The sequence below is a fragment of the Corvus moneduloides genome, chromosome 2 (genome assembly GCF_009650955.1).
Source record: "Corvus moneduloides isolate bCorMon1 chromosome 2, bCorMon1.pri, whole genome shotgun sequence".
NCBI classification, from domain to species: domain Eukaryota; kingdom Metazoa; phylum Chordata; class Aves; order Passeriformes; family Corvidae; genus Corvus; species Corvus moneduloides.
In genome coordinates, this window is record NC_045477.1 from 80690469 (window position 1) to 80704988 (window position 14520).

Consider the following 14520-nt stretch of genomic DNA (forward strand, 5'->3'; position numbering starts at 1 on the left):
AGGAAAAAAAAAGGAAGAACTGAAGCTGAAATTAAATAAGCAATACTGGTCCTCTAGAAGGGATTAGATCTAAAGCTTCAAGAGAAAGCTCTCATATGTTACAGATCTATGCTGTTACATAAAACATGGGGAAAAGGTGATTCTCCTAAGGAACAGTTGGAATGATGGTGAGCATATATATTCCTTTATATGAAAATCAACCATGGAAATCACGTATCTAGAAGCCATAGAGATGTCAAATAAATGCCAGTTATGGGAGTACAACTTCTCTTCTATGTACAGAGGTTTCTCCCAAGAGAGGAAAATGTGGCACAGTCAACATGCAGCCAGGGTCTCAAAATGAGGGGGGCTTTTATATCCTAGGGTGGAGTTGTAACCACAGTGATTCTAGACTTAGACAACTAAGAAACACTCAGAATTAATTGAAGAAAAAAGTCTGGAACTGAAATGAATATAATTCTCCTGTTAAAAAAAGATGCCACCTATAAATATACTGCATTCAGAGGCACCCTCAGGGCTGAAAAAAATTATGAGAGGGAAATTCATGGTACCTCCTCCAGCTGATCAAAATGCCTCTGGAGAGCCAAGCTCCACTGGGCATACTCTTGAAATTACATGTTAAGTATGTTGGGAATGACAAAATACTAATCAACAAAACCATGAGTGATATTTCTACAGAATTTGGTGCAAGCAATTGTGTGATAATGCTAACCATGCATGGAACTGACAGGACAAGTGTCTGGTAGCTGTGTAACTGTTTAGTAAGAGACTTAGCTGGCATCTAGTCTAGCTGAGCAGCTTAGGTTTATTATGTATTAGCATACTGAAATACCTTCAAAAACACATGAAACCATCAAACAACAACAATATAGGAAATAAGGTATCCCTTAAAAAACTTTAAATTATCATTTGTATCTTATACTTTTTTTAATGCTATCTTTGCTTATTTTCCTTCAGTATTGTCAGATCTTTTCAAAATATGCTGCACTTTCAGAATCATTTTTATTTCCAAATGATGGATTCATACTTACGAAAAAACCTGATAAATCTCTTCAGATCTTCCTTTACGCAATCTGAGTGTCCAAGCACCTGGATTTGCTTTCAGCTGAAAATACCCCTAAGTAAAAAAGACAGGCACTTCTTGTGGTTGCATTTCAGACTCAATCATCTACATATACAAAAATCAACTACCCAACATTTAAACTAGGCCTGAAAGAAGTGTCAAGTGATGCAACCAGTTATCACCTTTCCTGTATGTCCATTTTAATACCTTCCAGTGCTCTGCTTATTTCTAGCTGAATTTGAGTTGGGTACAGAAACTCTACCAAGGACAGCAAGTAAGTGAGCAGCAAAGAAATCAATTATTGAACTGACCCTAAATCGAAAATCTTCTTTGAAACTCAAAATTTTTGTCTGGAACAGCTTTCCAAGTCAACACAGTTCCTTCCCATTTTAGGAACAATGCAGACAGCTATCTCTATGTTAAAGTCAGACAGAGAAAGCTTTGAAATGTGAAGAGTTGTTAGAAGTTTCATCAATGCCAAACAGCAGCTACTGCTGAGACCATATTCAGTACTTGTGCACAAATCAAAGATTCACAATTTATTAAGCATTTCATTCCTTATGATACAGTATTTACAGAGAATAGAAAACAGCAGATAGGTAAGAGGTCTTATTCATCAAAATCCTTCCCTATCAAATTCCCTTAGCCAATAGAAAATAAATCTTTCACTTCAGAAGTCACATGGTCTTCTGCTCTACAGACTGCCGACATGAAAAATAATTACTCTGCATGATGAGAAGAATTCTCAGATGTGGGTATGTCCTACAGAGGCTCTAAGCACTTACCTGAAGCATCTAAAATAGGAGCCTTCTTTTGCCTGGATCATTGTGTAACAAAAAGGGTTATTTTAATCACAATGTGAATCATACCTTACATTTGTCAGGGAATCTCAGCCTGAATATAAAACTACCTTCTACCACCTACTAGAGGCAATTAGGCTATCAGTTTAGGCACTTCAGGCAAGAGTCTAAAATTAGGCTATATTCAAACCCATACTGGGTCACAGGAGAGGAGCAGGGGGAAAGCTCAGCAAACTAGATGAGCTCAGCTCCAGGTTATGCCTGTTACTTTTAGCATTACTAAGCTTGCAACACAGAGAAATAGATTTAAAGAACAAGATGCTCATGAAGAATTCTCACAAGAAGAGCGCAATTGTACTGACTATTCCTGTACTAAGTACTTACAAGGTTGGCCATCACAATAGTATCAACCATGACAGGATTCTTCTTTGTGCCCAGAGTGAACTGTAACCCTCGAGGAGGTTGTCCAGTTGTCACATCAAAGCAATGTCCTTCAAGCAATATATATTCCAGTTCATACTCTGCTATAACCGCCCCTTTTATCTATGGAAGGAACACTTCATCAATAAATTATGTCACATAACTATGTGGGAAAAGCAATATATTACAGTCACAAACATGTTGCGTGGGGTTTGCCTCGAGGTAACTTCCACAGTCAAAAAAACCCCAAGAAAGGTCCATCCAGCATGAACTTCACTCAATTATAAAACAGGTATCCAAGACAAAGAGGAAGGATCACTCTCTGGAGGTACCTCCCCTCCACTGGCTGTTGAGGAAGCTGAAGAACTTCTGCTTTGGTAAGGTAAATCCCAGCTTTATTTTCACAATACAGTTTCCAAACGCTCAGCTTTGGTCAATCAAACACCCTCAGTATTTTGCACAAGCTTATTGACTCAAATAAATCTAATTACTTTGGAGATGAGGGATTAAAATGTAATAAAATGCAATTAAATAATAATTGAAAGAACTGTGAACTAAAAGAGGGTGACGTACATTTTAAACTACATTAATAAACAGTAATGAATTCCAGTTTATATGAGGATTTACCTAGGTTACAAGAACTAGGAAACACAAAGAATCCTTTAATTGCTTTACTTTTATCTGAAATGTAGTATTTCTCTAAACACAAAGCTCAATTTAGCAGGTAAATTGCTTTAACTTGTACTTTGCATTCTGTTCTTTTTCTATTACATTGCTTTCCTTTAAGACTTGTCTTATTTTTTAAGAGAGAAAATGAAAAAAAGATGATGACAATAGAAATGGTAAAATATTGACTAAATAATCAATTACCAAAGAAAGTAATTCCAGAGAACAGACACAAGACAAATCTCACAACATTTCAACTTCCCTCTTGAAGTAGAAGGGGCAACACAAGTTTTACAGTGTTTGCAAACTATTACTTACTTCCTGCAAATGAATGTTATCAAGATCACAGGAACTGTTCACTGCTTCAACCAACCAGCTTTCAGGAGTGATCATGTTTAAGGTCAAAAGAGGTGATTCTGGCAATTCTAGGAATTTTGCTACAGGTTCAGAAGGAAGGTGCTTGTTGATCCCATAAGTTAATTCTGGTTCCAGAACAAGACGATAGAAGCTGTTAAAAAAGAAGGGTGACAAACCCCCAATTTTTATTGAAATACAAAGTTCAAACATGAAGGTCTTCTAAAATATTTCCAAATATGGTGAATATTTACCAAGTATGATGGTGTTGGAGGCAAAGTAGCTCACTATTCTCTTAGAATACCATCAGACAATCCCTACAGCATATTGAATGGGCTGGTAGACACACACAGATCTATTCACTTTTGGTAATTTTGCTGTGGACATGCCTGTTTTCCATCAACACTCTAAAGGCTGTGAAAGTGAATACCTAAGAGATGCATCTAGACATCTCAACTGTGAGCAGCCTTGAATTCCCAGAATCTGTATCACTGAACTAAGTAGAAGGACTAATCTCTATTGGATGTCACTAGCAGCAGCAAAGACAGACCAAAGGAAAGGTAAAGCTTCTCTGTTCCTCTCCAGCTCTTCCCCCATTTATTCCACATGTAAAAGTTCTCCCATGGACAAGGAAAGAACCAGGCACTAAAACCTGAAAAAGTGCCCAGCTTCAAATGCAATCAATGATGATCACACAAGACACTCAGAAGACTGATGATTAAGACCCTCTTGTGGAATAGGAGATGTGATGTAATTCCTCTCAAAACGAATAAAAAGTAAGGACCTCTGTTTTGTGGGCAAGTGATTAATTCTCCAACCCACTGGCTAAAGGACAGGCACTACCACCAGCCTCTCTCATAGGTAATTAGTAATACAGGTGTTAGGATTATAGGTAAAATACCTGCCAAGGAGATGGCTTGTGCTAAAGCATTTGTCTTAGAGGGAAAGGAATCCTCTCCAGGGAATTAATTTCAGTGTAAATGTCTATCACTGAATTAGTGAATCCTGTTTTTTACATACAGATAAAAGAAACTTCCATTTATGGCAAATACATTCAGTCTATCATATTCTCAATGAAATATAATGACATCTCAAATGCAGACTGTACATTTATTCAGATGAATTTAATTCTTAAGAGTACTGAATCTGTAAAATTGATTACACAAACAGTGGGCTGTAAAGAAGCCCATTGTTAGGAAGACAATCTCCCTCTGCAAGTTTTCACAGGCCTAAGTGAATCTCCATTGATTTCTTTAAGGCCTGGTCATGAGAGGTGCATTTGATGGACTAGATCATTCCCTGTGATACCATGCTTGATGCCTTAAAACAAGAACTCCTCTAAACAAGTGCAAACTGCTTAGGTAACATTCAATGAAAAATGAGTCAACAAAAAGAATCCAGAAACACAAAGCAATGTTCACTTTTTAAGAGAATATACACCATTAAGGCTGTTTTTTCAAACTAAGCATGAGAAGCTATGAACTACTCACCTCTTCAGTGGCACTTCAGACAGCTTAGATTTGCAGTTCAAAAATAACCTGAGTTTCATATTGATAATGTCCCTGAGTACCTACAGAAAAAAAAAATCTCTGTAAAAAGTGGTTCTTGGTAATCACCAAACTTTGAAAATAAGCCAAAGTTACCTTTGTGACATCCTGCCATTTCTCAAGTTTCAACAGAAATCTCAAAACTTTTAAAAGATGTAAATATATTTGTATATAAAGGATATTGTCAGATACTCTAAATAAAGGTATGACCTTTCCTAAAACTGCATGATTTAGCATATGATATTCTTGATAGTCAAAATATTAATGTCTTCTCCTACTGATGCAGTTTTCTAAAAAGCAGCTATCCCCATTTTCCAATGCTTGAGTAAATTAAATTATCACCCTTGTTACATTGTGATTTTAAAGCACTTGAAGGTCTCTAAGTACAACATAATACCTTTTATTCAACAACCAATCTTAAAACAATTACTTTCAATCTTATTAAAATAGTTGTATATGGAAAACTGTTACATATAGTAAAGTTCAGACCACTATTTTAATATTACTTAATAATTTTAAATGTCAACAATATATTAACAGCGTATTAAACCATTCAATTAACTTCAAAACATTTTGGTAAGTTAACATTTCTATTTTTTTCCTCTCAGTTTCTTCATCTGTTCATTTCTAAAACACTAATGTTCTGGATGTTGTTATATAGGAACCATAATATTAGGAGGGTATTTTTTTCTTATTTTTGTGAGCAATCTGTTTTGCTTAAAGCTAACAAAGTTATTAATTTCTTTAATGCACTCATAAAAACCTTTATCAAGTTACCATCATTTCTGTGGTTTCTGATACAAAGTGCTTATCTGAAAGCATAAAGCAGCTGTGCCTACATTTATGGATATTAGAAAAGCCAATAAGATATAAAAGCTAAGTTACAATACCAATACTAGTAAGGCTAATATCTAAAATTACTACAATGGCAAATAAATTTGGAACAAAGCAAGACAATAGTCATCATTAAATCTCTCTTTTATTATAACTGTAATTTTTCTTTCCTCAGTTCAACTCATGGCTTACACACATTCTTTACTACAATGCTGTAACTTTACTTAGCCCTAGGGACCTGTTCTATTCCTAGTTTCTTATTCTCATCCTTTGTGTCACCTGAATACCATCACTGAAAAACTACTGAATAAAAAATAAAGACTAGGGAATAGCATATTTGTGTGAACAAGTGAAGAAGCAGGAAATGAGAACCCAACAGCACTGGAAGCATAAGAAGGAAAAGCACTACATGACATAAATTTAAGACCACCAAAATCAAAATAGATGTCAAAGTGACTCGAATACCTATCTATCATTCAGAATGAAGAGAATGATAAAAACCTGTATTGGACTTTACCTTCAAACAAAACAAAACCCTCATCCCATTAGCAAGAATGATTCTTAGCAATCTGCATTGATAGGCTTTTGTGTAGACTGAAATTATCTTGCAGAAGGCTGACGTATCATTCCAATTCATCCATGAAATTTAGTACAGTACCCCAAAAAAATGCCATTCTTAATTAACATTTCAAAGGAATTTAAATAGGAAATGACAAATAAGACAATAATTCCTTTTCTGTGTGTTTTTCAACAATACAACTTCTGAAATACTGAACTTGGTTCTATTACTTAGGGCGTCTGAGGACACCAAAAACCAGGGCATTCGAGTCAACACATGAAAATGGTGACAAAATTAGGAAGACTCTTTTATAGGATACTTGAAGAGTTCAGTCTGTTTACTTTAAGTCAGAAAATTCAAAGAGCGTGGAAATTCAGTTCAGGAAGCACTGTAAAACATGGCTGAATTATTTCAGGAGGCCTGAAAATTATTCAAGAGCCAGTTTTATTGTGCATGTGCACAATAAAAAGTCATTTGCAGAACACTTATGTGAGTTACCACAACTCATCTGAAGAACATTAACTCAGTAAACCATGATTATTGAACCAGTCACTTGGAATTGTTTATGAACCTCAGCATAATACAAAACATCTGCACTGAAAACAAACTTATAATAGAATCTTCAACAGAACTGGCAAAATGATGAGACCATCAATGCTTACAGCATGGATCTAAACAAAAATCTGTAATTCCAAGTCTGAGTTTAACAGTCAGGTTAATTAGCCACTGGAAAAGCTCAGTAGGAGCTCTAATCTCTACTCAACTGCTTGGTAATATTTAAATTAGGAATTGATTAAAAAATTATTTCTACTTCAAATACTAATTGTTAGAAAGAAGTCCTGCGGCCTGCGTTATATAGAAAATCAGACTAGACTATCAAAAGGGGCTCCTTCAGGGATTCCTGTTACTTCAGGGATGGAAGAAGAATTTCTCTCTGAAGATAGAATGAACAAATGACTAAAGGCAAAAGATAACTGACAGGAAAAAAATAAAAGGCTTGATTTTTCTCTCCACACTTTTGAATTACTGGATACTTACTGGAACAAGAAAAAATGGTGGATGATCCTATGAGTATGTCGAATAATTTTTCCTCAAGTTTTTGGTGAAACATGAGGAAAAACCCCCACAACTCTTCGATTTTGTCCTCTGTTTTAGCAGAAAGAATTTCTACTTTTCTCACATCAACTTAAGAGATCACCCTTCATAACTTCAGGACTAGTTAGCTTTTCCATATATTCTGCTGAGAACTTACGTGGTCCAACCATGGTAAAGTTATGGCTGGCATTTAAATATTTACAGTAGACAGTGACTCTGCCTCGTCTGGAAATACTTGATGGTGAAGTCTGTAACAAAAATGGAAGGTGCTACCTGCCTCACTCTGGAGAGGATTGGAGCAGTTCATATGATACAATACAGTACATATTTTAAAAACAGAAAGCAGCTTTGACTGAGCACTCATTCATGCTCTGATTCATACCGTGCCTCTACCCTTAAATTGCCAGTCTTTTACACTAAGCAGTAAGGTTTGGATTACAGCCAACCTAAAGCTATTGACACCTCTCTCAATTTCAATCCCACTTAATATGAGTAACTTTTTGTTCATATTTTTAATAAAAAATACCAAAAGATTTATTTGAAGTGACTATTAAGTGACACAAAGTAATACAATAGAGTAGTCTCACCAGGGTGAAAAAACCCCATCATGATATGGACATATTCAACACAGACTGGGGCAAGAATCATATGTTCTGCCATGGTAGTTACTCCACAAATTTTGCACCATGAATAGTTACCAATATAATATACTTGGCTCTAATCCAATTATGTAACTGAAAAAAGAGCCCTTAAATATAAATATATTCTAGCAATTCAAGTTTCTAGTATTTAAGTCACCTATATATAGTAAGCTAATCAGAAAGGCATTCATTTAAGGACTTTGAGTTTGGGGCTTGCTGCATTTGCATGTCTGTTTTGTTTCTACAGCAGGAGATGTTGGCTTTCCAGGTAATAATAATATTTACATATATATATATATATATATAAATATATATATAAATATATATATATAAAACTTTCAGGTGATTTTTCCTTATTTAAAAGATATTATTAAAAAGTTTAATTTACATTAAAATATTTCTGGCTTGTTTACTTTCAACAGCATTTCATTATTCTCTCCTAAGGGTTGGCTTCTTGCATAAAACTAGAGCTGCCATGAATGAAGCAGGAACTGCAATAGCTGAACAGCTTGGGACACCATGGGAGTCATTTGCCCAAGCATGCATGAGGGAGCCTGTTGAGCCCAGAGGAATGGAGGTTTCTGCTCTGAGCTATAAGGTCCTTGATGTGATTCATATAATAACATGAACTTCTGGATAAATGGAGAGTTTCCAGTCCATTTCAACATGAAAATATTTTCATTTGGTAATATCAAGCTTTCATTTTAACTGAGAATGGTGAAATGAAAGGCCTGGTTCTAGAGAAAAGCTAGTATTCTGGAGTCTTGAAATAGCAAAATTTTTTATGAATTTAAAAAAATGTTTTACTTTGCTCCACTATATGAAGAGTGAGTGGATGCTTCAATATTTGATATAAAAGGTTATGAAAATGGGCGGGGGGGAAGGAGAACATCAATTAAAGAATTTATGAAACTTGCATAATTACTGCAGGGGGAAAAAAAAGATAAAATAGGATGCAGCAAAAATCAAGTTGGAGGCTTCAGAATTGTAAAAGACCACAAAGTGAAGACAAAATTTACATTTTTAAGGGAAATATAAAGGAACCTGAGACAGAGTGATATTCTGCAGTAGGTGAAAGAAGAAAATAATTTTAGCAGCTCTGTTTTTAGGACAGTTTCCCTTTAGAAGATCAATAACTACACACAATGGAAGTCTATCTAGATATACTTGGTAGCGTTAATTAACTGATAAATATCCCTCCAAGAGCTGAAAGGCTTACAGCCCAATCTTCTTATGATGATATTACAGGTCAGATTTAGACCAACTCATTTAGATGCCTTGGAAAGCTAAGGTGATCTGGGTTTAATGGAAAGAAGCACCTCCTAAGTGCTGGTTTAATGGAAAGAAGTACCTCCTAAGTGCTGGTTTAATGGAAAGAAGTACCTCCTAAGACTTTGAGATGCAAAAAATTATGTACACAATCTCCTCCTTTCTTTCTATTGACTGTATAGAGCACTTACAGACTCACTTTAAGAGGACTGGGGCATTTGAATTTTACTTGCAAATAAGGTATTCATAATGATGAATTAGGTCATCCTCAACTTCTTTTATGAATTAAAATAAGTAAACATATTTTAGAGGAAAAAAAAACCAAACCAAATTTTGTTTACCCTTTACTAAACTGTATGTGGAAATCAGAACAAGTTTAGTAACAACTGAACTACAGAGATGCAAATTAAAAGAAATGACCAGCATCTTACAATCAATAACTGAGTCATCTTCTGTGCCTCTCTTGTCAATGGATCCACAATAGCAACAACATCATAGAATGGGTCATTCTCTTGGGGCTCGACTTTTACTACGCTGTTAAAAAAGTATTAAAAACAAGTGACATGAAACTCTAAACTGAATTTGTTGAAATGACAAACTTTAGACATGAATTTGCAATATCAGAGGCACTTAAGATTTTACTCCTCAAGAAAATATTTCCTTCATTTCAAGCAATAATCATGATTTCTCCCTGTGATACAATTAGGCAAGCTAAATGTGAACAAAAAATATAGCATTAATCTACATACATCTATACTGGTTATTGATTAGATACATTCTCCAAAACAAAACTATTAAAATAAAACACAGTAAGACTTAAAAAAGGGCCTTTTTGTCACTTGTCTACAGTTCCCTTCATAGAGATCTGGAATCATTGGATTAGACAAGTAGTGGTAGTGACACAATTTAAAAAGAAAAAAAAAAGGGAAAAATGGCATCTGAGAAGTGTGAAACTTGATACCTTTTTTGCATTCCAGAAAATAATTCAGTTTGATAAACTTGTAGACTAAGTCAAGCAAACCCTAGTTAAAGTACTCTGGATCTACAGGAAGGAAATGTCAGTAAACTTCATTTTAAAAAAGAAAAAAAAAAAAATCGTATGCTGTAAATACAGAAAAGGGACTTTCTGAACTTGTTTTCCACAAAACAAATGGTAACAGCACAGCACTGACTATTGCTAGTGTAACTTTGAAAAAGGGGTCAGCCGCTTAGAAAAGGCTACCTCTTAGAAAATATTTCATTCCTGCTCTCAACAACAGGGACAGCCCTTCAGCACAGCACACTGAAGCACCTTTACTAACAAAAATAAGTAGGGATTCACAACCAGCATGACAAAAGTTTTTATAAAAATTTGTAATTTGATCACAGTTCTTGTATTATCATACGTCCTTTTAAAACATGTACCATCTGCTCCTTTTTCAGCAAAGGGTAAGGTTGGAAAATCAATAGGTACTACTAATGAATTTGTCAAGAAAAAGGTAAAGATGCATTATGCTGTGGCAGATGAGCAGGCTGTTCACACAAGAATTTTAAAATTAGAATGCTTACTCAAGTTTCCAAAGACTCTATGTAATCATCATTACATTCAAATGTTAATAAAAAAAATACTCTAAGTGCATTATCATGACAAAACTGACCTGTGCTGTTCTTTGAGCAACTCAACATCTTGTCTCATCTCTGTTTTAGGCAAGGAAGACAGCAGGGCATCTATTTTCATAATCAAATCACTGCCACTGTATTAAATAAGGCACATACAGTTTGGTTTTCATTAGAGAAGGAGTAAAAAATTAACATTTTAATGTCTTTCTCTTTGTATAAGGGATATTTAGAAAGCCCACATCCCAGACCTGGACGCTAAGGTGATTAACACCTTGGGACCTGTAGCTTTGAGTTAAACCTTTAGCATGACAATGCCCAAGAACCACTACAGCCTTAGAGCTTTTGAAATGTACACTTCTTAACTTTAAGAGATGCAGAATTCAGAGTTATCATTCAGCCTCACAGCAATTATTTTTTTCAGTTGTGGGGTCTTCAAATCTGTGTAATTTGATGAAAATGTGGGGCTTGGTCCACAAGGTGAATTAAACCTAAATTAACCACAAGTTTTTATTAGTCACAAGTTTGCCAAAGAGATCTGATTCAGAATCAAGAGAATTGAGTATATGATGTCAAAATCTGCTGACATTTATAGCTCTTTATTCCTTTTTTTTTTTTTTAATTTTCCCATTTATGACAACATCTAGAAAGACATAAATGACCATGTTTCAAGTTGGCCGCATCTTTATATTTTTTCTATTGGAATTTTAGAAATCTAAGTTCTATTTCAACGTTGTTAAGTTGTAATATTTGTCTAAATACAGTTTGTGTCTCACTGCTTATCTCCTTGAGTTCTATCTCTTGCTGATTTTGTTTATCTGGCAATGATTCTTTCAGTTGTGCCAGTCCTTCTAGGTATCAGAAGTGATACTCAGAAAGTTGATAGATACTGTAAGAAGAATATAATTTTGCTCTCTTCTTTGTACACAAGCTGTAGCCTTAGACTAGAAGATGGCTAGGACTCATCTCATCTTTACACTTCTTCAATGAACAGATGTGTGAATGTTGTTCAGCCTGATGTCAGGGCACAGCATCTGCCCATGCCTTTACAGGCTCCCTTACTAACAATTCCCAAAGGCAGTGACTTCAAATATTAATAGTCAGATTGGGCTTAAGATGCACTGTATTTTATCAAGCTTATTATTATTCTTTACAGTTACTCTTATGTAAACAAAGCCTAGCAGAAATTGTTTACTGTTAGCTGTACTCTTGGTTGTAAGTACAGTCAAAGTAGGGAAAGTATTTGGAGTAATTCAGCAGAGCTGCACACATGTTATGGGGCAAGAGAATTTTACCTTTTACTACTGTTTCCCATCTCCTTGACAACAGCTTTAATCTTCTCTGCTGAGGTACTGTATGTTATCTTTTCCAACAAATTAAAGTCTTCTGCAGAGAATTCATTTTCATCTAAAGGACCCAGTACCTTAGATAGAGAAAAAAAAATGTTAAGTGTAAAATGTCTCAATAATGCTCTGGCTGTAAGTAAAAATAAACGAGTATTTTAAATGAGTGCATAATATTCAATATGAAACCCCAATCCCCACATACACCAACACTATTAATTATAAAACTAATTAAACTTTATAGCAACTATGCAGAATTGGATTTTTATACTTATGTGACTATAGTTAATCGTCAATCACAAAGAATAACTGCAATGGAAACACCCATGCTATTTTTCATTATACATCCTTCTGTTAAGGAATATACTATTTAGAAATAACAACTCTAAGTTTAAGAAAAAGCTCTCTTAAGTAAAATATTTTAAACTCAAATTACTACTTGTCTACCACACTCTTTAGTTGTTTAATTCTATGAACACAATCTTCTTCTAAGACTTGTCAAATGAAGCAGAATGGATAGTAAGGAAGAACAGGAAAGGATACAAAACGCATAATAAGAGAACACACAGGATTACTACACTTTTTGGTGTCTGAAGGAAAAGAAAGTGCCTTGGAGTCCCAGAAAATAGCTTTGAGGATGTTGTTTGGATTTTCTACTCAGTCTATCAGGCCAAATTGACCCAAGACAACTTCAATAGCCGACAGGGCTCCCAGGATGTAGAATGTCATGATATAAATTTGGTGTTGAATGCCTCTCTCCCAAAATTCAACTGTTTTCTATAAATGAGAGGTTATATAACAAAATTCCACTTTTGATTTTTTTATTAATAATGTATAAGATAGATGAAACCATAGTGTAATTATGAAATACTACGGTAATTTAGTAGAAGCCATACTTAAAAAAATTAATTTGCTCATAAAAGCAAAACTTCTGTGATGAAATAGCAAGAAAGGAAGGATATCCCATGTCTTTTTAAAAGTAATCCTTTAAAGTGAAAGCACACTTTCAGAGATATGAATACACATTATTAAATTTATCCAAATATTTTAATGAAACTTTTTGCCCAAAACTTAAAAGATATCTTATTTGAGCTTTTTTTAGGCATGGAGAATAGTAATATTAATTTATAAAATAAATTCACTAACTTAGTTATGAGGGAGCTGACATAAAAAAGCCAACAGTTCCTTAAGGCTTCATCAACAAAAATGCTTTCCGTGTGTTTCTTAGTGGTATTTCAGTTGCATCTCAGAAGCATTTAGGATGCCTAAGAGTAACCCAACTCACAATTTAAAGAGTTACCAGTAATGAGATGCCAGCATAGTTTTCTTTCTGTTTCTTTCTAATAGTGTAGGAGTAAATCAAAAATAGAAGAGTTAAAGAGTAGTTTGTAAATTGTACATTTGTGATGTAAGGCACTGACTGTCATTTAACAAGCACTAAGTATGGAATGCAACATCATATTTTTTGATCACGCACCATCTACTTACAAACTGTAATAAAGGCTACTGGTTTCAGCATATACATACAAGAAATTGAAACAACAAAGTTGCTATACTTTTATCTGCATATTAGGAATTAAGACTATAAAACAATATTTATAAAAATGTGGTGTTTTAGAGCTTGAAATACTAACCTAGTCAATGTAATTTATATATATTTATTTACATGGCAAAATAAAGGTAACTTCAGGATCAAAAGTTATTCTTAAAAACCACAAATAAGAAATCAGATATTAACCTATTTTGAGAATTTAGCCAAATTAACTCTAAAATAGCTGTAGGAATGATATACACACATAGTAGCTTCAATAGAATGGAGCTAATGAAAAAATTAGGAGTAAAGCAAAATAAAAAAGCAAACATTCATACCATTCTCTAACAACTGTCTGAATAAATGGGAAATCAATATAATGCATTTTCTTTAGTTTGAAACTGAAGTTTCAGAAGTAAAAAAAAAAAATCCTACAGAAAGATTGAGAGACTTAATTTCTTTCTTACCCTGCCATTGCTGATAACAGCCATTTGCCCAGGAAGCAGCTTCAGAACCTCCTGGCAGAACAGCTGGTGAGTTTTAATTAAATCCAGTCCTAAAGTGTTGTACTTCTTCTCAAAAGTATCGCCATCCATTCCCTAAAGCAAAGGTAAAGCACGAGATGCTGGAATGATTCAGCAAAAATAAATTTTGTAACAGATGAGGAAATCAACGGTTTTCTTCAAGTTATGTGGTAACCAGAAATCAAAGTAAAACATCCACCTCAGCTTCAGTGTAAGCACATGATTGCTGGAGTGGAGCCACAGTCTCACACCCATCTAGAGTGCAGTCTGTACCCTGG

The 14520-nt window shown here is 34.5% G+C and overlaps 1 protein-coding gene across 4 annotated transcripts in view; it reads right to left on the reverse strand.

The window, feature by feature from the left end:
* Nucleotides 1–14520, reverse strand: part of UGGT2 (UDP-glucose glycoprotein glucosyltransferase 2) — an 80120-nt gene that overhangs the window by 17508 nt on the left and 48092 nt on the right. For all 4 annotated transcript variants that reach the window (XM_032100057.1, XM_032100056.1, XM_032100058.1 and 1 more), the window contains 8 exons: nt 14186–14317; nt 12140–12267; nt 10886–10981; nt 9680–9782; nt 4794–4873; nt 3268–3457; nt 2248–2406; nt 1032–1117 (listed from right to left, as the gene is read on the reverse strand). In XM_032100057.1, coding sequence (XP_031955948.1) covers nt 1032–1117; nt 2248–2406; nt 3268–3457; nt 4794–4873; nt 9680–9782; nt 10886–10981; nt 12140–12267; nt 14186–14317 — 974 coding nt within the window. The remainder of the gene's footprint in view (nt 1–1031; nt 1118–2247; nt 2407–3267; nt 3458–4793; nt 4874–9679; nt 9783–10885; nt 10982–12139; nt 12268–14185; nt 14318–14520) is intronic.